This window comes from Muscardinus avellanarius (assembly GCF_963383645.1).
Source record: "Muscardinus avellanarius genome assembly, chromosome: 10".
In the NCBI taxonomy this organism is placed as follows: Eukaryota; Metazoa; Chordata; class Mammalia; order Rodentia; family Gliridae; genus Muscardinus; species Muscardinus avellanarius.
In genome coordinates this window covers 13,241,281-13,263,466 of record NC_137796.1, presented here as the reverse complement: position 1 = coordinate 13,263,466, position 22,186 = coordinate 13,241,281, and the positions used below count along the sequence as shown (strand labels likewise).

Sequence of the window (22,186 nt, the reverse complement as noted above, 5' to 3'; positions counted from 1 at the left end):
GGATAAGCATCCATACAATGGAATACTGCTGAGTCTAAAAAACAGGCTATTGCTCCATGTAATAACATGATAAATTTCAAAAATATTATGCTGAGTGGGCGAAGTCACACATAAAAGAGAATATATTTCTGATTCCATTTCTATGAAACTGTAGGCAAACCTAACCAGCAGTGGCCTAAAACAGATGACTGTTTACACAAGGGTACGTTTTGGAATGATCAAAGCATTCTTTATTAATATGATGGTAGTTACCCAGATATATATATATATTTGTCTCATTGTTGGTTTTTTTTTTTTTTTTTTTTTTTTTTGTGTGTGTGTGTAGTACTGGGGATTGAACCCAGGAGCATTCTACCTCTGAGCTTCACCCTGAGCTCTTTTTACTTTTTATATTGAAACAGGATCTCAATTAAGTTGCTGAGGTTGGCCTTGAACCTGTGATCCTCCTGTCTCGGGCTTCCAAGTACTGGGATTACAGGTGTGTGTTACCGTGCCCAACTGATATTTACGTACATATTTGTAGAAATTCATCAAACTGTGTGCTTATGAGTACAGTTTTGTCTGTAAATTATCCCCTGGTTAATTGCTTTATTAGTTAATACTCAATATGGCAAAGATGGCACAGTGGCTCTCTGGGGTAGGGCAGACATGTAGACGGGGCCTAAACTTTGTGCAGATGGAATGCTGTGGCACTTCACGGGGAGGGAGGATTTTTTTCTAAGCGGAAATGAGACCACAGTGGGAACTTCAAATAGCACATGACATTTCTGCTAAACCTCTGAGTGCATATGAGACCAGAATGAATATGGAAGTGAAATTGGGTTATAATAAATATCAAGCACCTGAGATGAGTGAGGAGGAGGTGAAGAATTCAGGAAAAAAAAAAACCTCACATGCCTCGATGGGGCGTGACCCCACCACCTTGGCCCTTGGGACCTCCAAAGACCCTTCTCCCATCCAAGCGCTAACCAGGCCCGACCCTCCTTAGCTCCCAAGATCAGACGAGATCAGGAGCGTTCAGGGTGGTAATGACTGCAGGCTTCCAAAGGCCTTTCTAGTCAGCTGACCTGGACACACGGGCGTCAGCAGCAGCTGGCGTGCAGCCCCCAATTTCCCCCTGCGTAGAGAACATTAACAGCAGCGAAGCCCATCTGAGGGACCACAACTAGGACGTGACAAGAAGGCACCCAGGACACAGCGTTGCAGGAGGCAAGGGCATGCAAAACGGCTGGGCCTGCACGCCGTGACCCTGACCAGAGGCCTCATTCGTGACCAGGCCTCACTGTAGGCCAGGCCAGGTGCTCTATCTGCTGCCCTACTTGGTACAAGTTCAGAGTCTAGAGGGATGAGAAAGACAAGAAGAGAAGCCCAGAGGCCTATGGGTACCCAGAGGAGAGAGACTGGACCCGACTGGAATAGGTGGCCAGAAATCTTTAGGAACAGCTGGAACCTTAGCTGAAATTTGAAGAAGTCAAGTCCATGAAAAGTTACAGGGTGATCCTCCTAGATCTGCCTGGTCTAGGATTTGGAGCTGGGCCTGCAAAAGCAAGAGCCCACCAGGCACCAACCGGCAAAAGCCGATGTGCCCCTGGGTCACCCCTGCTCTCCCCCGCCTTTGTAGGTTTGTGACGTGGCCAAAAAAGCCCTACAGTGCCCCCATGTCCCAGTTAGAGTCGATCCCAGCAACCTCAGTGTCTGCCAGCTCTCCAGCGGCGCCACCTACAGGAGAGTCCTCCGAAACGGACTTAAGTAATTCTATCAGGTAAGCGCAAACACAAAACCAGCCTGGGTTGTTCTTTGGCAGCCTCCTTTCTCCAGCCTGCTTACATTCTCAGGACCCACCCCTCGTTTGTTCAATCACTGGTCAAAGATCAGTGAGTGCCTTCCATGCGTTAGGCCCCGGATTAGTCTCCAGGATCAGGGACTGAGGGTCATCTCTGCCCTCAGTCCTGACTCCCGGGGAACTGAACCCTTCCTTCACACAGCCCTTTCATAGAGCCAAGGTTTGCAGCCACGATAGGGTCCAGGTTAGCAAACACAGAAGAATATGATATGCCACCAAATGTTACATCTGTATAATAAATGCTCCATTTAATTATGAAAAAACATTCTTGTTTTGGTGGTACTAGGGATTGAACCCAGGGACATTCACCCTCTGAGCTACACCTCCAACCCTATTTTATTTTTTTACCTTGAAGTAGAGTCACACTAAATAGCTGAGGCTGGCCTCAAAACTATAATCCTCCTGTCTCCACCTCTCAAGTACCGTGGTTACAGGCACGTGCCACCATGCCCAGATAAATTATGAAATTAACATGGAGCACTGAGGACACATCCAAGTTGTCTGAAGAGTTGCCAGTGTTTCCTAGGACTTTTTCTAAGTCCAACATGTGTTCCATATTCCAGGAAAGAAGGATTGGGCCCTATGCAGAAGTGACCAATTTTGCAGTGTAGACTACGCATGTTTGGGGACAAAGGGCAACTGGGCACTGTCCAGTGACTTCAAAGGTCCCTTGAATGAGACCTTCCCTTAACTCTTTAGGGTGGGGAACGGGAGAAGAGGAAGACAGTGGAGGAGGGTGCAGCAGACTACGTGGGGGTGGCTGCCAAGTGAGTGATCCTCTCTATTTTGTTAAACTCCCCAGGACTATCCTTATGGATGAAGAAGTGGTTCCTGACGACAGAGAACTCAGAAAAACCAGAGCCTCCACCGCCATCTCAGATGTACGGTTCCTTTGCCTTGGGGACATTCGGGAAACAGAAGGTCTTTCCCATAAAACAAAGTCAGAACCAGGAGGAAGGCTCAGCTGCATCCCCACTCTAGCACTGAGCTGGGGTGAGGCTGTAGAGTTTTATACAGACCACTTCCCAACCAGACATCCCCAGAGCAAGACCCCACTGTGATCCTAGGACGCCCATCTCTAAAATGGAAAAGCAAGTTATCTCCAAATCTGGGGGACCTTGTGCTAGATAAAGGGTACTAAAGGAGCACCATTTTTCTCAGTAATTCCATGGTAAAAACAAAGGGAAGATCAAGGGAATTTAAAAATGCTTACCCGGAGGTTCTCCCTCTAGAAAGATGGCTTAAGAAAACTATCGGAGACACAAAGATTTGCATATGTAACTGTTTGTTTGGGTACCAGCGCCAGTCACAGTGCCCTGGTGAGGGGTGGGAGCTGGGGATGCTCACCAGGTGCTGTGTGTGTTTATGTATCTATCAATCTGAACATCATCATGATGTATGATTACAATACACTAGTGGGGGGAAATAAGAAGCAGCAAAAAATTTTGAAAAAATAGTGAAAGATAAATTATTGTATGTCCAGGATAACATGCAAACTTTTAAAAATAGTGTTTGTATTAGTCATGGTGAAGAGTGGCCATGAGCAGGCATTTTCTTACTTGGTGAGTAGAAATACAAACTGGCATAAGCTCCGTGACATACAACCTGGCAAGTATATAAAAATTTAAAGCACAGAGCTCCTCTTCTAGAAAATTATCCTCCAAATATGCTTGTGTTTACATAACAGCATGTAATTCTCCTGTATACTACAGCTTTGTTGATAAAAGCAAGAAAAACTGGAGAAAACTTAAGTCCGCCATTAGGAGACTAACTGAATAAACTAAATCACATCTGCACAGAGCAATACTATGAAGCCCCTTTTAAAAATGATAAAGTTCTCTCTCTACTAATTTGGTACAATCTCTGATATATTAGGTAAAATATGCTAAGTGAAAAACAAGGTGCATAGTGTACTACCATTAGGGTCATGAAAAAAAGTATATAGAAACAACTGACACTTACTGAACAGTTATATGCTTTGTACTACTCTAAGCATTGGCTTCGCATGAGCTCTTTTACTTTTCTGAACTCTGCAAGACGGGCACTATTATCTTTTCCCATTAAGCAAATACCTAAATGGAACATATAAGAAATTGGACAATGGTTACCTGGTGAGGGGGACTGGGGGACTGGAAAATAGGGATGGGAGTTTTATTATTTTTTTTACCATATACCCCTTTGAATATTTTAAATGCATAACATGTATATGAATCAACTGGGTTTTTTTTGTACTGGGATGGAGCACAGAGGCATTCTACCCCCAAGCTATGCCCCAACCCTACTTTTTATTCTTTATTTTGAAACAGGGTCTCACTGAGTTGCAAAGGGCCTCACTAAGTAGCTGAGGCTGACTGTAAACTGTGATTCTCCTGTCTCAGCCTCCCGAATGCTGGGATTACAAGTGTATCATCTGATTTTTAATATTGTAAATGATGCTTGTAAAGAATATTCAGTTTCATGGGAAGTTGACGCTCATAATGTCAATTAAAAATCAGAATACAAGTATAGATATATAGATATATCCATACAAAGCATATAGACACACATATATGTATAGCATAGGCTATTGATTTTTATTTCTTTCCTTGGTGAATTTATGTTTTTCAAATTTTTTAGAATGAATATGTGTGAGTATAAACAATACTGTCTTTAAAACATTATTTCTTTTTTCTATTTTTAAAGATATTTGTCATGGGAAATTAAGAATACAAGAAGTTAAGACAAAAAATTCCCAAAATCTCACCGTTCAAAGAAAAACACTACTGAAATTTTCAGCGAACAACCTCCCAGATAGCCATTTGATATGCAGATATCAGAATGAATTAACACCCACTCATACCTTCAGACACTTGAGGCCTCTGCAATGTATATGAACAGACCTGCTTTTCCACTCATTAATACATTGTGCACACCATAAAAATACTCTGTGCCATCTTCCATGAATGGAAATACCACACACACACTTTATTTAAAATGGCCTCCTGTGGATGGGCAGTTAATTCTCTTCCAGAGTTTTTGCTACTATAATGCTTCAGAAAACACACACACACACACACACACACACACACACACACACACACACAATTTTGGACATCATCCAATTATCTCGCTGGGGAAAATGTCCTATTTTTTAATAATCATACACAACATATTTTCTTTTTCTTTTTTTTAATTTTTTTTAATTGGTGCATTGTAATCATATATCACATTGGAGTACAAGACTTGAGAGGATATACAAGCACACATCATCCAATTCTTTTTCTGTCCATGATGGAGAGGCTCCTGTCACTGATCCGTTAGAATGTTTGCTAGCTTTGCCTCACATCTTTAATTTCTAGGGAATGAAGAATAGTTTTGCTGGAACAGAAAGAAGCCAGAGCCAGGTGGAGTTTCAGGAATCCCTGTGGATCTCTGGACAAGAGGAGATGCTTTCCATTGGGATAGAAGAAGTAAGTCGTACCTCCTGGGTCCTGACTTTCCTGAGCACCTACCATCTGGCCGGAGCACAGTTCCCACTATGACCATCCTGTGTGTTCAGGGTCTGGGCTGGTCACGTCTTACAGAGTCACACAAGTTAAAAGTCAGGAATTTATCTACAACTGACATGACTTTAACTTACATCTGCAGGCCCTACCCCCTGAAAGCTGTTCTCACATAGGATAATTTTCTCTGCAGGTATTTGACATCCTGCCCCTCTATGGAGTCCTGCAGCCACACAGCCACCACCAGATATCCTTCACCTTCTATGGACACTGTGACATCATCGCAAAGGCCAAAGCTCTGTGTGAAGTGGAAGGAGGGCCCACCTATGAAATAATACTGAAGGGAGAGGCCTCCCTGGTCAACTATTCCTTTGACACCAAGGATATTAACTATGGGCTACAGGTACCGCAGACCACTGGCTGGAAATTGGCTGGTTTTGCCTTAAACCTCAGCCATAGTCTTTGTCCTCAAATTTCTCCTGAACCCCTGATCATCATAGCTTCTCCATCACCCTTTTCCTGATTTCTTAATCTGTTCCCTGACCATGCTCGTCCTCCTGCTGCCAAACATCTTTACTTGCTTTTTTTAACCATCTCCTGAAATCTGTCATGTTAGGCGCTTAAATTTCAATTCAAACGTCTTTTCCAACATCACCATCTCTTTCGTGAGCACTACCATGTTCTTACGCCTTTGGTTGACAATCCCCAAGGCTTTTCCATTGCTCTCGCCCCTATAGCCCACATCCGTGGAGCATCCAGTGTTTGCTAACTCATCTGCCAGTTTTCCCCTCCCTTGCCACTGTGATCACACTCTAGGTCTCATCAGCCATGCCTAAATTGTTGCCGCAGCTCTTCCCACACTGCATCGTGCATACAAATAAATCTGCTCAAGTGCAGATTCAGATTCCGTAGGTCCAGGGCTGGCCTGTAGAATTTGCATCCCAAATAAGTTCCCAGATGATACCAGCGCTGCTCGTTAGTCTACTGCAAGCAAGGGGTTATAATATATTCATCACTTCTACCACTGACCTGCTCAAGCATCACTGCCAGATAAATTTTCCCAGAACTGTATTTTTATCTCAGCAGTCTGCGACCAACTAATCCCAGCAGCCTTTGGGGAAGCAGCATAGTGCTGAGAAGCAAGCTGGTGTCACATTCTGTTTTGCTTCCTATTGACTGTGTTACCGTAGGCACATTCTTGAACCTCTCCAAGCCTCAGTAGTCTCCATCTTTAAGATGGGAATGGATAGCAAATGCCTATCTCACCAGGAGATTGTGGTCACGTAAGTGAAATATCTGAAGCTGTGCCTGGGTCGGAGTTGGCCTTATGAAGCCTTATGATGATCATGAGTTCCTTTCTCCATCACTCCGTGGATCTGGGTGACCATTTTTAAGCCTTTTTATTAACTGATTCTCCTTACGCAGAATTCCCCCATACTGCCCTTAGTGCACTCCAGCCCTTCCCACCTCCATACTTTCCCATACGTTATCTTCTCCTCCTCCACTCTGCAACCTGTGCATCCTGCAAGAACCAGCTCAGCTCCAACCCATGGTTACCTTCCCTTTGCCATAATACAATGTACTTTCTGATTTTTTGTTTGGCAATAATAAGTTGATTCTGTCTGTGCACTTTGTCTCCCTAATAAGACTTTGTGTTATGCACTCGGGGACTATATCTCTAGCTAAACGTGGATGAGGATTGGACTTACAGTAATAGCTACTACATGTATAATTGCTGAATTATATGTGTTTTTTAGATTAAACAGTGTGCCTAAAATGGAATTCACCCAACACCAATTGAGACCTTCTCCATTATGTTGACCAAATAAAATGCTTGACCAGATAGAATCCCTCCCTTGTCTTCAGGACCCTCTGGACAATTGGTTTTGGCTCATCTCTGAATGTATTCTTTTCTTTCCTCCTTTTCTTTCTTTCCTTGTTTCTTTACTTCCTTCTCTCAGTATACTTTTATTAGTGCATTGCACTTTTACATTCTCATGAGGTTCCGAGTGGTAGAAATATAAGACACGTAGCACCTGGTACATCCCTGCAGCCAGTTGTTGCCCTATCTTGTCCTAAGGACCCCTAAAGTGGCCTTGGATTATGGCTAATAAGCCTACCATACCATCTTGAAAATTATGTTAACAATATCCAAGAATACTATTATACCCATGACTCCTTAAATAAATAGAAAAATTCATTTCAGAACATTCCAAACTCAGATCTTACTTTTTTATTATAGGATAGAAACCAGAAGGGAAATCTTAGCATAGGAAGCTTACTTCGGATTTCCCTAATGTAAGTTGCTGTGGTGCAGAAAGCGAGGTGCAGAGATTAGGCTCACCCCCGTGGCCATAGCTAAACTAACCCAGCAGTTAGAAGGACTACGATCCAGGTGTCCAGAGGCAAGTGGTCCTCCTGCCCCAGGCAGCACCTTTGTGACGCTGAAATATGGATCAGCCAGTGTCCATCTCAGGAAAGGAAAGTAAGGCCTGTGTCAGTGGGGCATGCTTGTTGGTTCCCTTCCTCCAGCGACAGCAGCACCAGGGAGGTGATGAAGGAGTTACTCTTCCCTTCTTCTCCTCTCCAGCTGTTCGACCACATCACAGAGCGTGAAATCACACTGAAGAACACCGGCAAAGTCGGCTTCCAATTCAAGGTTCTCACTGACCACCGCTCTTCACCAGACAACCTTCTCCCTGGGGTGCCGCTAATTCTGCCTCTCTCGGTGAGCAATGGGTGGGAGGGGCCCACATTCCAACCTACAAGCCTTACCCAGATGTAGGTGAGCACTTAAGGCCAAGGTTATGGGTGTGACTTTTTAAATTTAAAGCTAAAGAGTCAATAGACATGCACCAGCACTGTTACAGTTGTAACAGCACTGAGGGCTCTTTTCCTCAACTCAACTAAAATTCTTTGAATCGGGAAATCAAAAGTACCAAGCAGCTCAGTTGCAGCTTTAACAATTCTTTATCACAAAGTCAGTAGAAAATTGGAAGGCAAGAAAAGAAAAGCAGCATGCCTAGTAGACACGCTGGAGAGCCCAAAAGTGGAACTTTGTCCCACTTTCCATCCCTGGCCCTTAAACACAGGTTTCTTTATTGGTATATTCTTATCGGTATCACCAAGGCAACAGGCTAGTAACTTATTTCTTAGGCAAGTAATACTTTCTGGTCTTTGGAAAGCATATTTACTAAATGCAGGGGTTAATGATCTACCTTATTCTACCTCTGCTACATCAGTTGCCCATCAACTATGGGTGCTTTGAAGTAAAGAGGAGGTAAACAGAGGCGCTGATTGCCTCTATGTATTTCTTTTTTTTTTTTTTTTTTTTTGGTGGTGGTGGTACTGGGGTTCCTGGAAACCCTTCAACCTCCGGGCTACACTCCCAGTACCTATTTTTATACTTTTTTATGTGGAAACAGGGTCTCTTAAGCCAGCGCGGCTGGCTTTGAACCTGCGCGATCCTCTTGTCTCCGCCTCCCAAGCGTGGGGATTACAAATGTGCACCACCACGCCCAGCTGCCTCTATGTATTTCTGAGGCCAAAGATTTCATTTGTCTCTACAGGATTCTAAGACTAAAGGCCTTAATTGCCTTTACATTATTACTATGGGTTAATATTAGGACAAAGGGCAGAGGGAGGGGGGCCCTGCCGTTAACAGGATGTGCAGCACCCACGCTCAGGCTGCCTTTTACAGGTTTTTTTTTTTTTTTTTTTTTTGGAGGGGGAGAAGCTAAGACTGGAGGATCACAGGTTCAAGGCCAACCTCAGTAACTTGGACCCTCAGCAACATATATTTTTTTGGTGCATTATAGTCATACATCATATTGGGGTAAAAAAAAAACTTGTGTGTACAGACATGTACACATCACTGATTTAACCCCTACCCAATTCCCACCCCATTCCCTCCCCATCCCTACCTCCCTTGCTCGGCTTAGTGGTTGACTTCGATATGTTTAAGTACATTGTGTGTTTTAGAGATTTTCCTCTTCCCCCCTCCTTTCTCCTCCTTTAGGTTGTCTTGTTTACTCTATAGGATTTTCTTTTTCATCTAGAGTTCCTCCTGTGGCCCATTTCTCCATAGCTCTCACACCTCAGCCATATATTAAGACCCTGTTTCAAAAACATTAAAAGGGCTGAGGATATAGCTTGGAAGCAGAATATCCCTGGGTTCAATAACCAGTATAAAAATTAAACAAAAATAAATGACTTTCAGAAGGAAGAAAGAAAAATAAAAGCAGGCTATGTATTAAATAAATATTTATTAAGTTCTGCATTATCCAGTTTCCAGGCATGTAAAGTACATCAGTGAACCTACAACCTATGATTATTTTTATGCTAATTTTATTTCCACTGATGTCTTCACATTTCTCTGCTAATACCCAAGGATTTCTTCTCCAGTGACTATACCAATAAAAGTGACTTTTCATTAGCAAATATGAAAACACCAGCAAACTGCCATGAATTACATTGGTTTTAGAAACAAATAGAGAGGGGGCTCCTTGTTCAAATGTGTAGATTTGCCAGTATTAAAGAACTTTGCTTGAAATTTTTTTGTTAAATAAATGTTTATTGGTGCATTGTAGTCATACATCTTAATGGGATAAAAAACTTGTGGAGATATACACGCACACATCACCCAATCAGCCCCTACCCAATCCTTAACCCTTCCCTCCCCCTCCCTCCTTCCCATGCTTGGTTTCCTGATTAACTTTTATATGTTTGGGGTATTTTTCTTCCATATATGGTCAAGTTATTTTTGATAAGGTTTCCAAGAATATTTGGTGAAGGAAATAATCATCTTTTCACTAAATATTTTCTAAAAATAATAACTACATGAAAAAGAATAAAATTGGGCCCTTACCTAACACCATATACAAATATTAACTCAAAATAGATAAAAGACCTAAATGTAAATCTTAAGACTATAAACTTTTAGAAGAAAACCAGGGTCATAAAACGTCCCAACATTGAAATTGGCAGTGATTTCTTGGATATGACTCCAAAGGCACAGGCAACAAAAGAATAAACAAACAAACTTCATAAAAAATAGAAAAATATTGTACAACCAAAGACAATGTAAACAGAATTAAAAGTTACTGATAGAACAGGTTTAAATATTTCCAAATGCTATATCTGAAGGTATATTAATATTCCAAATATTAATCCTAAAAATTAGCAACAATAAAAGCAAACAATACAATTTAGAAATAGGTAAAAGACTAAAATAGATAATAAATCTCCAAAGATTTTTATATAACCAATAAACACATGAATATCACTCATCATTATCATAATATAACTAATCATTAAGGAAATACAAATAAAAACTATAGTGAAATACTACTTCACATTTGTTAGGATGGCTACTTGACATGAATTACCTTGCTCTAGCCCTTTACCTTGAGTTTGTTACTATCTTTACTTGTAAAGTGTGTTTCTTATAAGGAGAAGATGAATGTATTCTGGTTTTTAATCCATTTTGCCACTTTATGTCTTTTTATTGGGGAGTTGAAGCCATTTACATTCAGTGTGATTATTGAGAGATAACTTTAAATTCCTAACATGTTAAGATTTTATTTTTGTTTGAAATACTGTGTATTCTTCTTTGCTTGGTTGTCTGCTGGATGGAAAATCTTGTTTCTCTGGTTCTCATGTGTGTTACCTATTTCTTATTTGTAGTTAATCTCTTTGAGTATTTTCTCTAGCGCTGGTTTTGAAGACATAAATTTCCTTCAGTTTCTGTTTATCATGGAAGCTTCTTATTTCCCCATCTAATTTGATGGATACTTTTGCTGGGTAGAAAATTTTTAGCTGGAAGTTGTTTTCTTCAGAGTTTGGAATATATTACTCCAAGCCCTTCTGGCTCTCATGACTTGGTTTGGGAAGTCTGGAGTGATTCTAATTGGTTTGCCTCTGAATGTCACTTGGCCCTTTGTTTTTGTTGCCTTTAAGATTCTCTGCTTGGTCATTTTTCTACATTGGTCTCTACATTAATCATTTTGACAGTTATGTGGTGTGGGGATCCTCTTCTCTGATCCTATCTAAAGGGAGTTCTATAAGTTTCCTGGACCTGTGTATCGACCTCTTGCTCTATGTTTGGAAAATTTTCTGCTATTATTTATTTGAAGAGATTATTGATCCCTTTGGTTTCACCTTCTTTTCCCTCCTTTATTCCAATTATTCTTAGGTTAGCTCTCTTAAAATGGGTTCATATTTCTTCAATGTCAGATTCCTGCTGTCTGATTTTTTTTCTAAATTATAAATTATGCATTTGTTTTTGAAATGATCATCTTCTAGGAGCGAGATTCTATTCTCCATGTGGTCTAATCAATTGTTTATAGTTTGAATTGATGCCTTTACTTCAATGATTGCATCCTTTATTTCTTTTAAACTCTCTCTAAATTCTTTTAGAAAGTCCTGTAGTATTTTTACAGTTATATTCCTGATTTGATCTTCTGGATATCTCTGAATTTCTATGTTATCAGGTTCTGATATTATGGAGTTGTGGGCATGCCTTGCTCTATTGTTATTCCTCTTTCCCATGATTTCAGAAGTTTGTGCCTTCTCTGGGTTCTTCTCTGGGTCACCACAACTTCACTTAGGGTGCTCTGAATTTGGAGTTTGTGGTAATCTCAGCCACCACTACTCCTTTACTGGGTTGTATTGTAAAGTCTCAGACCCAGGGAGTTAATCGAGGCTGCGCGAGACCGTGGGGGTGCCAAGATGGGCATTTTCCCATGGGGAGCTGCGACTAGGGTGTGGTATCTTTGCCACCACTACTCCTTCACTGGGTTGGACTGCAAAATCTCAGACCCAGGGAGACTATCAAAGCTGTGCATGTCCCTGGGGGTGCAGTGCTGGAATTTCTCCTATAGAGGCCGCAATTTCACTTACAGTTATTGTGTGTGCTGATCTGGAGCTGTTGCGGGCATGGGAACTCACTGCCACTGCTAGCAATATGGCACCGCTGCCATGTCCTCGTCCGTGAGGCTGGCGTATTCTTTTCTGGTTTTGAGCTCTGTTCTGAGTCCCTGAAGGGTGTAATGAGCTTGGCCATTGGGAGTTTAGATGTTCTTTGTGCTGAAAGAACTGCTGAATTACACCCAAATGATCCATAGCTGCTCACTGCAGCTCCATGTTTACCTTTCCTCTCTGGAGCCTGGTGCTGTGAGCCATGATGGCGCCAGTGCGGCTCTGCAATGCAAGCTGCTTTCTTTTCTGATCTCTGGTTGTTTTTCTAGTCTTTTTTTTCTCTGTCCCTTGTGTTTACATTTTTTATTTCTCTGCTGGTAGTGTTTTCTGGCTATAAAAAGTGCTGATTTTGTGGCAATAGAGATCGAGTGTTAGCAGGACTCGTAAACGCTGCTTTTCTCGGTTGCCATCTTCCCGGAAGTCTCTGCTTGAAATTTTTGGTTTATAAAAATAATGTATAATTGTTACAGAAAAATTGGAAAATATTAAAAAGCCTAAAGAATAAATGTGTAATTTTTTCTAATCTTATAAAGATTACCACAGATGATGAGTACTATCATATTTGATGATAAGAGTCTGTTCTTTCCCTAATTATCATACATATTTAAATTTATTGCTATTCTTCTCCCTATTCCTCATTTGTCTGTTTGTCCTTACATTAATCTCATACTATTTTCATTGCTATGGCTTTAAAATACCTCTTACTATTTGTTATGTCAGTCCCCTTCTTCTTTTTCCAATCTGTCTTTACTATTCTTTTGAATTTACTCTAATGTCTTGTTTTTCTAACTTCCTAAAGCAGATGTATACTTTTCTGTATTATTTAATAACAGATATAGAAGACCGTTTGCCTGAGTGTCCCTTTATCCTTAATCCATAAACTTTAAGAAAATGACAGATAAAAAATAGAAGTCAATTTTGCAAATTTTATACAAATATAATTTTTGTTGTTTTCTAAGTAGTCTAAAATTATAGTTGTATTTACGAGTATAATCTTTAAATGTTTGTTAATTTATTTTTGTATGGGAAGGAGATGGTACAGGAGATACTCAGAGACACTATGTCCAAGCTACATCCCCGACCCTTTTTTATTTATTTTTTTGTCTGTTTGTTTTTTGTTTTTGAAACAGACTTGCTATGTTGCTGAGTCTAGCTAAGTTGCTCAGACTTGTCTGAAACCTGCAATTCTCCTGTCTCAGCTGCCCACCCACTGGGATTACAGGCCTGTACCACCATCTCAGCTTCCTTCTTTCTTTCTTCCTTCCTTCCTTCCTTCCTTCCTTCCTTTCTTTCTTTCTTCTTCCTTTCTTTTTCTTTCTTTCTCTTGTATTTCCAAATGATTATGATTTTTTGTTGTTTTTTAAAATCCAGGACACTGAGCACAAAAGAATTTCTCTGTGAGAAACAAAAGAATTTTGTAGATTTCCCAAGGATGGGGTGAGAAGAGAGAATGAGGTTATAAAGATGAACCCTAGAGACACAAAACGCAACACACTTTGCAACCCGACTCCATATTGTATCCCCTGATACACACGCATGTTCAATAAAATGTGTGGGGGTAAAAAGCACATTTTATTTGTGGCCCATATTTTCTCTTTTATGAAATATCTGATTATATGTGTTGTCTATTTTGCTATTGTTTCTTGTCATTTTCTTACAGCCTCATAGAAATGGGTTCGGAGAGAGAAGTGTGGGTGGAGAACAACCAGTACAATGGGCCTCTGGGATTCTCTAATCCATCCCACCGCCAGAAGGAGAAGGGCCCTTGTAAATTTTAAAATTCTCTCTGGTCTTTCTACTGCACAGGGTTTTATCAATTCTTGTGATGAGCTTATATTGAAGGTTTACTACTTACCTGGAATACCTGAGGTCTTTCAAAGGAGCTTCCAGATACAGATCGCACACCTGGACCCAGAAAATATCACTCTGAGTGGAGAGGGTGTCTTTCCCCGGATCTGCCTGGATCTCCCCAGGGATATCCAAGGTACTACTGCTTCTTAGCTGAGACAAAAGATAAATTTTAGTCTTGCTTCTTTGAAGGTTGGTGACTACTCACTTTTATTTGCTTGGCAATCTCCTTTCTGTGTTATTTCTTGGTTGCCAAAGGCTGGAGTCGGGGGTGAGGGGCAAAAGTTGAAATGAACTTGGTGACCTGAGTTTAATGAGACAAGATATTACCTGTGGCAGTTCCAAACTAAGACTCCCTGGACACTTTTTCCACCACTGAGTCGCTTATAGAGAGATCAGAACATTTACTCTCCAAAGGCATGGAGGTCCAGCGCGTGTTCCTGCCAGCCACAATCTCTCCGCCGGTCGCCTTTCCAAATAATATGCTCCCCGATGTTTGCTCGATTGAGAAATGAGGGCTAATGTAGTCCTAAGAGTAGAATCCTCAAAATATAAGCTGAATGAGAAGGTAGCCACAGCCTCCGCTCCCTTACTTTTGCATTGCGTGTTTTGAAGTCTAAATTGGACATTATCAGTTGTCTGCCACACCTGCCTAGCCAAGATTTTGCTTGTCATATGTGGCCTCCAGAGTGACATTTCTGTCTTGATACATCCCAAAACTCAGCCGATAGCTCTTTTAGTCATGGATTCTTTCTGGCTCTTCCTTCCTGACATGGGGTACAGGACCAAGGGTCAAGAGAAGCCTCTGTTTGTGAGTCCCTCCTTGAATTCTGTGAAATCTAGTTTTCCCTACAAAGCTTCAGACTAAGTCTTCATTCCCCAGCCTCCCTCCTACCCCATCCCCCACAGTCACTAACTTACCACTTCATGATCACTTAACAAATTCTACTCCCTAAAAATATGAACATAAATGTCAATAAAGCCAGGACCACAATATCTAGAGTATCCAGAGTTCTGGCCAGAAGAGGGTAACTCTAGCCCCCAACATACAGTTGTCCCTCAGTGTCCAGAGGGTACTGGCTCCAGGACCCCCCTTGGGTGATGAAAATCATGCCTGCTCCAGTCTCTTACATGAGACATTGGGGTATTTGCATATAACCTCACACACTCTCACATATAAGTCATTTCTATTTTTATTTATTTTATTCTATTTTTATTCTATATTTTATTCTATTATTTTTTATTTTTATTTTTTATATTTTTATATTTATTTTTTATTTTTATTCTATATTTATTCTATTATTTTATTTATTTTATTCTATTCCTAATGGAATAGAAATGCTATGTAAATGGTTGTTTCCTGTACTTTTTAGAGGAATAATGACCAGAAGAAAGGTTTGTACATGTCCAGTGAAGATGCACCTTCTTCAGATATTTTTGAGCCGTAGTTATTTGACTCTGCAGAAGCAGAGCCTGCAGATACAGAGCTGACTGTAACCGTCTAGAAGTAAAGCCTTTGCCACATAGTTGAAAAGCGGCTTCATCAGGGTTGTAGACCTGGTTTGGCCAGAGAGAGCTTTACAATAACTGGAATTTGAATGTCATGCTTTGGTCTTATGTGCTGCGGTTCACTACAATCTGACCATCTTTTGTTTTATGGAAGGCATTTTTTAATTACTTATTTACTTTGCCCCTCACAGCATTTGAATTTGCACTGACGAATTGTAAATTTGGGGATCCCAAATCTCTCCACCAATTACCTACCATTTCTTATTCAGAATATTATGGTGTATTTAGATTTAGTTTCAAGGAAAATGACTTCATGCTTTTTATTAAGTGAGATATAGTAAACATAAAAACTGACTTGAGTTACCTGCTGCCCCAGTCCTCCAGCACTGAGGGGGCTTCTAGAGTGTAGGGATTTCAGAGCTAGCATCAGGAAAGTCCCAAGCAAACCTGTTACTGCCTTCAAGTTCATGAGAACCGGCCAGAAGCTTACTTAAGTACAAGCTCATTAAATCTGGTGAATTCCTAGATACAAATGCAGCTTGCTCACAAGTTACCTCACCCTCTAAAGTAGTGAAAACATGGCGAGTATCAAAACGTTCACGTTTCTTCCCACTGCAGCCTGCACTGAGGGTCTGTGTCTGGGGCATAAGTCATATTTTTCTCACCATCCCAATGTCCTTCTCTTTCCAATTTCCATAGGCAATGAAAAGTATGAAGCCTTCTTGGATCAGGCCAGAAAAAACCTAAAAAAAGAGCACAACAAATATGAAACTCTCAATCACTTTGACATCATACCCGAGGAAGCGTCTGAAGAAGAGTCCACCGAGGTAAGGCTAGCCCCGCCCTCCACGGGAAGGCTCGGGGAAGGGTGGTACTGTGTGCGCACGGGCCCAGGGGCAAGAGGAACGTGTTGCCCCATAGGAACAGAAAAGAGACAAACACAGCTAATATAAAGAAGTGGTGAGGCAGGTAGGAGTCTTGCCTGGATTTTTTGCCAGGATGACCTCCGTTTTGGTGAGAGAAGTGTACTGAAATTACCCAGTATTTTTATACTAGGGTCTATCTGAGTCTTTATATTAAGGAGTGTTTGTTTTATGTAAGCAGGTTCACCTGATGTATTTTGGTAGCCTTATCCAAAGTAGAAACAAACTTGTTTTCTCCAAGCCCCACCAAAGTTAGGGTCCTGCCCGCCCACAGAAACTGGGAGACAGGGACTCCATCTTCCTTGATGATTACATTTCAAAGAGGTGACTCCCTGGTGCTCAAGAAAGTCATTGAAAAAGACATCTCAAGGTCTGGCAAAGGGTTTACTTAGCTTTTCAGTCTTTACACACATTTCCAAGAGATAGAATTTAAAATTATTTTTCTAAAGTAAACGCTCTAAAAAGAGGAAGGGGGAGAATTTTCTTCCCTTAATTTCAACTGGTAGAAGTAAGTCTCTTATTTTTAGTTTGTGCTTGCCTTTATGTGCTACACTTAATTTATTTATGTTACCAGGGATTGAACCCAGGTAGGGCTCTCTGAGATACGGCCACAGCCCTATTTTATTTTTTATTTTGAAACAGAGTCTCGCTAAGTTGTGGAGAGCCTAACTAAGTTGCTGAGGCTGGCCAAAAACTCGTAATCCTCCTGTTTCAACCTACATGCTCCACCCTTCATTTCATACCCACTCTCATCTCTCCACACCCCTGACCCTGGCAAACATTCATCTGTTCTCCATTGCTATGATTTTCTTATTTCAAGAGAATCATATTCATTTATAAGGCGTGCAACCTTGTGAGATTAGCTTCTTTATTCTACCTAATGCTCTTGAGATCCACCCACAATGTTGCACTAGTTCACCCTTTTTTGTTGCCGAGTAGTATTTCATGGTATAGATGGACCAGTTTTTACTTTCCCTACCCACCCCCATGAAAATTTTAATACACTAAAAATACTGCATATCTGCTTATGAACTGTGGCTTTGGGTAGGACCACACCCATTGTAGTAGCTAAGGTTTTTCACACACAACCCCAACAAGAACCGACTTTTATCTCTTAGGGGTCATATCCCTTCCATTGACAACGGTCCTAGAACAACTTGTTGAATTGCCCTTCTCTCTTGCTCCAGTTAAGTGCTCATCTCCAGATGGAAGTAGAGCGGCTAATCGTGCAAAGCTATGCCCTAGAGCATCAGAGGACAGTTATCCCCGACCCCACAGATGACACCTGCTTCAGCCATCGGAGTTGCCGCAGGCTAGCCAAGTGAGTGTCTTCTGTGTTGCGTTTGACTCGGGGCGTGGCCGGGCAGGCAGAGCAGAGGCTCCTGAAATAATGGCCGATCGTGTAGGAATGAAAGCCGCTCGCCTTGTGTTATCTGCCATCCTTGGCATCAAGCCAGCCGGGTGGGTTCCAGCCTCTTAAAGTCAGGAGACCCCAGCTGTGTCTAGTAGACTGGCCCCTTTCCAGTCCACGAGGGGCTCTACTGATTGTGTTCTGAGATGCTGGCCAAAGCAGAAGTGTGGACTTGCGAAGGAAGTATGTTGTTTCTAGTCTCCTTTCTCGCGGCCGTTAGTCGTTTTCCGCTCTGCAGAACAAAGTTGTGCACAAGAGAACCTCACAGCCTCTCACTCTTTGTGTGAAAGTGACCGTTACGCACAGCCTGCTAACTGTTTCAGAGTCCAGCTGCCAGAGTATATCCTGGACTTTGGCTACATCGTCCTTGGCGACGTGCGGAGTCACATCGTCAAGATCACCAACACCAGTCACTTCCCAGTGTCCTTCCATGCAGAGAAGCGTGTCCTCCATGACACAGGTAACCAGGCCTGGGAAGCCCCTTCCCAGCATGCTGCCGTTGCTACCAGGGGACCCACATAGCTGGCCTGTCCTCTGGAGCGGTATTAGTGCTTCTTCAGGGACTTGCTGGCCCGTTTGGTGACACTTGGCGCGGTCATTCTGCCCCTGGTAGGGGTCTACCTAGAGCAGCTCTTCTCTGCTATTTCTCTATCTCACAAAGAAATTGTGTCTGTCCTGGTCCAGGCTTCAGCACAGAGCTGGATCGTATAAAGAACCTGCCTTACTGTGAAACGGAAACATTTGAAGTGAGATTTGACCCACAAGGGGCTAATCTTCCTGTGGGAAACAAAGAAGTCATTCTTCCCATCAAGGTAAGATGCACCACTGGGCTGCCCGACCCTCCACATATCCATCGGTGCTCATGATCACCCCTGGCGTGATCCAGTCACCACGTCCAAGCTGTGATTCTTTCCCCAACTCTGTGCCACATAATAACAGCAATTTTATATCCATTCCAGGTGGTTGGAGGGCCAACAGTTCACATCTGTCTCCAAGCCAAGGTGACCATTCCAACTATGACACTGTCTTGTGGGAAGGTGGATTTTGCCACAATTCAGTGTGGACAGTGCATGGTGGAAACTATTCAGCTTCTCAACCAGATCCAAGTTCCCTGTGAATGGTTTGTCCAAAGCCAAACTCCTGTGAACAAGGTAAATGAGTTGTGAGTCATTAGTCCCCTTTTATCCAGCTCCATTTTAGCCAGATTTGTAATTCTAGACCTTTCCCCCAGTTATTTCAATCTCCTGCTCAAAGGCTTTCCATGGTAAAGTTTGCATGGCCCCTTAGCCCCACACCCAAGGCTTTATTGAGCCAGGCTTTCAGGTTAAAGGTCTTTTCCACTCCGTACTTCCACCATCTATAAGATTACCAGAAAGCCGGGCGCGGTGGCGCACGCTTATAATCCCAGCATTCGGGAGGCTGAGACTGGAGGATCGCGGTTTGCTGACGCCTCGCCTACTTAGTGAGGCCCTCCACAACTCAGTGAGACCCAGTTTCAAAATAAAAAGAATAGCCGGGCGTGGTGGCGCACGCTTGTAATCCCCGCGCTTGGGAGGCTGAGACAGGAGGATCGCGCAGGTTCGTAGCCAGCCTCACTGGCTTTAGAGACCCTGTTTCCAAATGAAAATATAAAAATAGGTCAGAGTGTAGCCCAGAGGTAGAAGGGCATCCAGGAACCCCAGTACCACCAAATTAATTAATTAATTAATTAATTAAAAAGAATAAAAAAACAGGGCAGGGGTGTAGCTTGGAGGTCGAATGCCCCTGGGTTCCATACCCAGACCTGCAAAAAAAAAAAAAAAAATTACCAGAAATGTAGCTTGTGTGAGTGTAGAATGAAATGACTCCATTTTCCATGGAAGATAGTCGAATTGTCTACGATTTATAACCCAGCTGGAGAAACACCTGCCAAAGTACTTAAGACGGAAGTTACGTGCCGAGATGAAGCCGAAGACTCGGATCTTTGAGATACAGCCCAATTGTGGCGTCTTGGATCCTGGTGAGAGGGCTAACGTGCAAGTGAAATTCATGCCAGAAAAAGAGGTGAGCTTCAAAGAAATGTGGCTTCACCGAGATGATCCGAAGAGGTGTCTCTCCTCCCTCTCTCTCTCTCCCTCCCTCCCCCTCTCGTCCTCTGTCCCTCTCCCCCTCTATCTTTCTTCTTTTTTGTGGTCCTGGAGATTGAACCCCAGGGCACTCTACTTCTGAGCTGCCCCAGCACTATTTTATATTTTTATTTTGAAACAAGGTCTCGCTATGTTGTTAAGGGCCTTGCTTGTTTTAAGGCTGGCTTTGAACCTGTCTCAGCCTCCCAAGTCCTGAGATTACAGGTGTGTGCCACCATGCCTGGTTCTCTGGACCTCTATAAACTTCATTCAAAGTTCATGCTTTCTTGAATCTCAGAAGCTTTGAGGGACCTATGCCTCGCTATTCTGAAGAGAGCATCTCAAGTGCTTCTGGTTCACATAGATTTTGTGGCCTGGTATTCTAGAATCAGCAGATTTAACACATCACCTTTTAACAGCTGGCTTGGGTTAGCGGCCTTCTGACTCTGGCCTTACAGGCTGTGTGTCTTTGAGTGAATTACTTACATTCACTAAGCCTCAGTTTGCTCATAGATAAAAATCAAAAGTAATAATTTTATATATCAAAAATTCCTAGCCGGGCATGGTGGAGCACGCTTGTAATCCCAACATTCAAGAGGCTGAGACCGGAGGATCGCGGTTCGCAGACAGCCTCAGCTACTTAGGCCTCAGCTAACTCAGTGAGACCCGGTTTCAAAATAAAGAATAAAAACATAGGGCAGGGGCTGTAGCTTGGAGGTAGAATGCCCCTGGGTTCCATCCCCAGACCCGCAAAAAAAAAAAAAAAAAAAAGTCCTTATTGCAATTCTAAAATCCAATATACTCCAAGAATTGAAGAGGGAATTTTATATCAAAACTGACATGACAAAAAAAAAAAACTCAACCTGACCTAAGTCTGTTTTGCCTTTATTTATCCCACTTAGTTTTCAGAGTCAAACACAGCAAGTGGAGAAATATTAACGTGTTTTATTATAAAGAACATTCCCAAGACTCTGCTGAGGGGATTAGGTAACGCAGAGTGTATGCACTATGTTTACCTTTTTGAAAAGCTGAATTTGAAAAAAATTAAAATAAAAAATAAAAGCTGAATTTGAAATCATCTGGCCCTCAAGGTTTCTGATGAGTTATTATCAACCTGCAATAGCTATTTCTTAGGGTCATTTTGAAGATTGACCGACTGAATACATTCCACAGCACACTGCCCTCTGTACGGTAAATGTTTTCATAGCCATTAACTCTTTACCCTCAGCATTCGTGATAGTAAGGACTTCCTGGTGGACAGTCTCCTTGAGCCTCACAGACGCTTCTTTTACAAACACCGTCAGCACAATGCTGCTGTGTTTTCTACTTTTATTGGTTCCTTGTAATTATATATCGTCCTGGGGTATAGAGTGATAAAAATCACATGCACATGACACCTGGAGCATTTCCCTCCGGGTCCCACTCCACTCCCCGCTTCCCCATACATGTTGCTGAGACTGATATTGATAATTCCATAAGTTACAGAGCATTGCTTAAACTCTTACCTTCATTATGTCTCTATCCTCTCTCTTCCCTTCTGTAAGCCCCCCTCTGTTGCTCTGGGGTCTTGACTAAGGACTCTGCAAAATATTGAAATCACAGAACCAGCAAGTGTCTCAGGAAGACACACTGTAAAGACTTATTCAAAGCATAAGACATTCGAGAGATATTTTCCTCTGTTCTATCGCTTAAAAAAAAATCAATGTGAATTTTGCAGATTACCTATGGTGAACTCCTTTTTTCCTGGTAATGGCTTTGAGGAAAAGCTTAAGAATCTACAGTAAGAAGGTTCCTACCATCAAAATATCCCAGATCTCTTAGAAGAAAATTAATAATATGTGAGAGTCTTAAGACAGTCTTACAGGGGTTTACTTAAGATTTGGGATTATTTTTTCATTACCAAATGGTGGAACTATCAGTAAATATTGTTTAAAGATAGATTTGTTCAGGCAGTTTCATAATTGGAATTCGTCGAAGTTAATAAAATGTTTCTATCAACTGGGAGGACTTACTTGCAGTATAGGAGGGACTAGTCAGCCCTAAAGCCAATATAGCCCACACCTACATCTCCATCATCATCAGTAGCA

At 41.9% G+C, this 22,186-nt stretch overlaps 1 protein-coding gene across 1 annotated transcript in view; it reads left to right on the top strand.

The window, feature by feature from the left end:
- HYDIN (HYDIN axonemal central pair apparatus protein) overlaps nucleotides 1–22,186 on the top strand; it is a gene marked incomplete at both ends in the record, with an annotated part of 366,181 nt that overhangs the window by 213,255 nt on the left and 130,740 nt on the right. Inside the window, 12 exons of the mRNA XM_080704134.1 lie at nucleotides 1,622–1,762; nucleotides 2,646–2,724; nucleotides 5,182–5,292; nucleotides 5,519–5,728; nucleotides 7,916–8,053; nucleotides 14,110–14,287; nucleotides 16,360–16,487; nucleotides 17,771–17,904; nucleotides 18,318–18,454; nucleotides 18,679–18,806; nucleotides 18,954–19,145; nucleotides 19,888–20,037. Of these exons, the coding sequence (XP_080560260.1) occupies nucleotides 1,622–1,762; nucleotides 2,646–2,724; nucleotides 5,182–5,292; nucleotides 5,519–5,728; nucleotides 7,916–8,053; nucleotides 14,110–14,287; nucleotides 16,360–16,487; nucleotides 17,771–17,904; nucleotides 18,318–18,454; nucleotides 18,679–18,806; nucleotides 18,954–19,145; nucleotides 19,888–20,037 (1,726 nt within the window). The remainder of the gene's footprint in view (nucleotides 1–1,621; nucleotides 1,763–2,645; nucleotides 2,725–5,181; nucleotides 5,293–5,518; nucleotides 5,729–7,915; nucleotides 8,054–14,109; nucleotides 14,288–16,359; nucleotides 16,488–17,770; nucleotides 17,905–18,317; nucleotides 18,455–18,678; nucleotides 18,807–18,953; nucleotides 19,146–19,887; nucleotides 20,038–22,186) is intronic.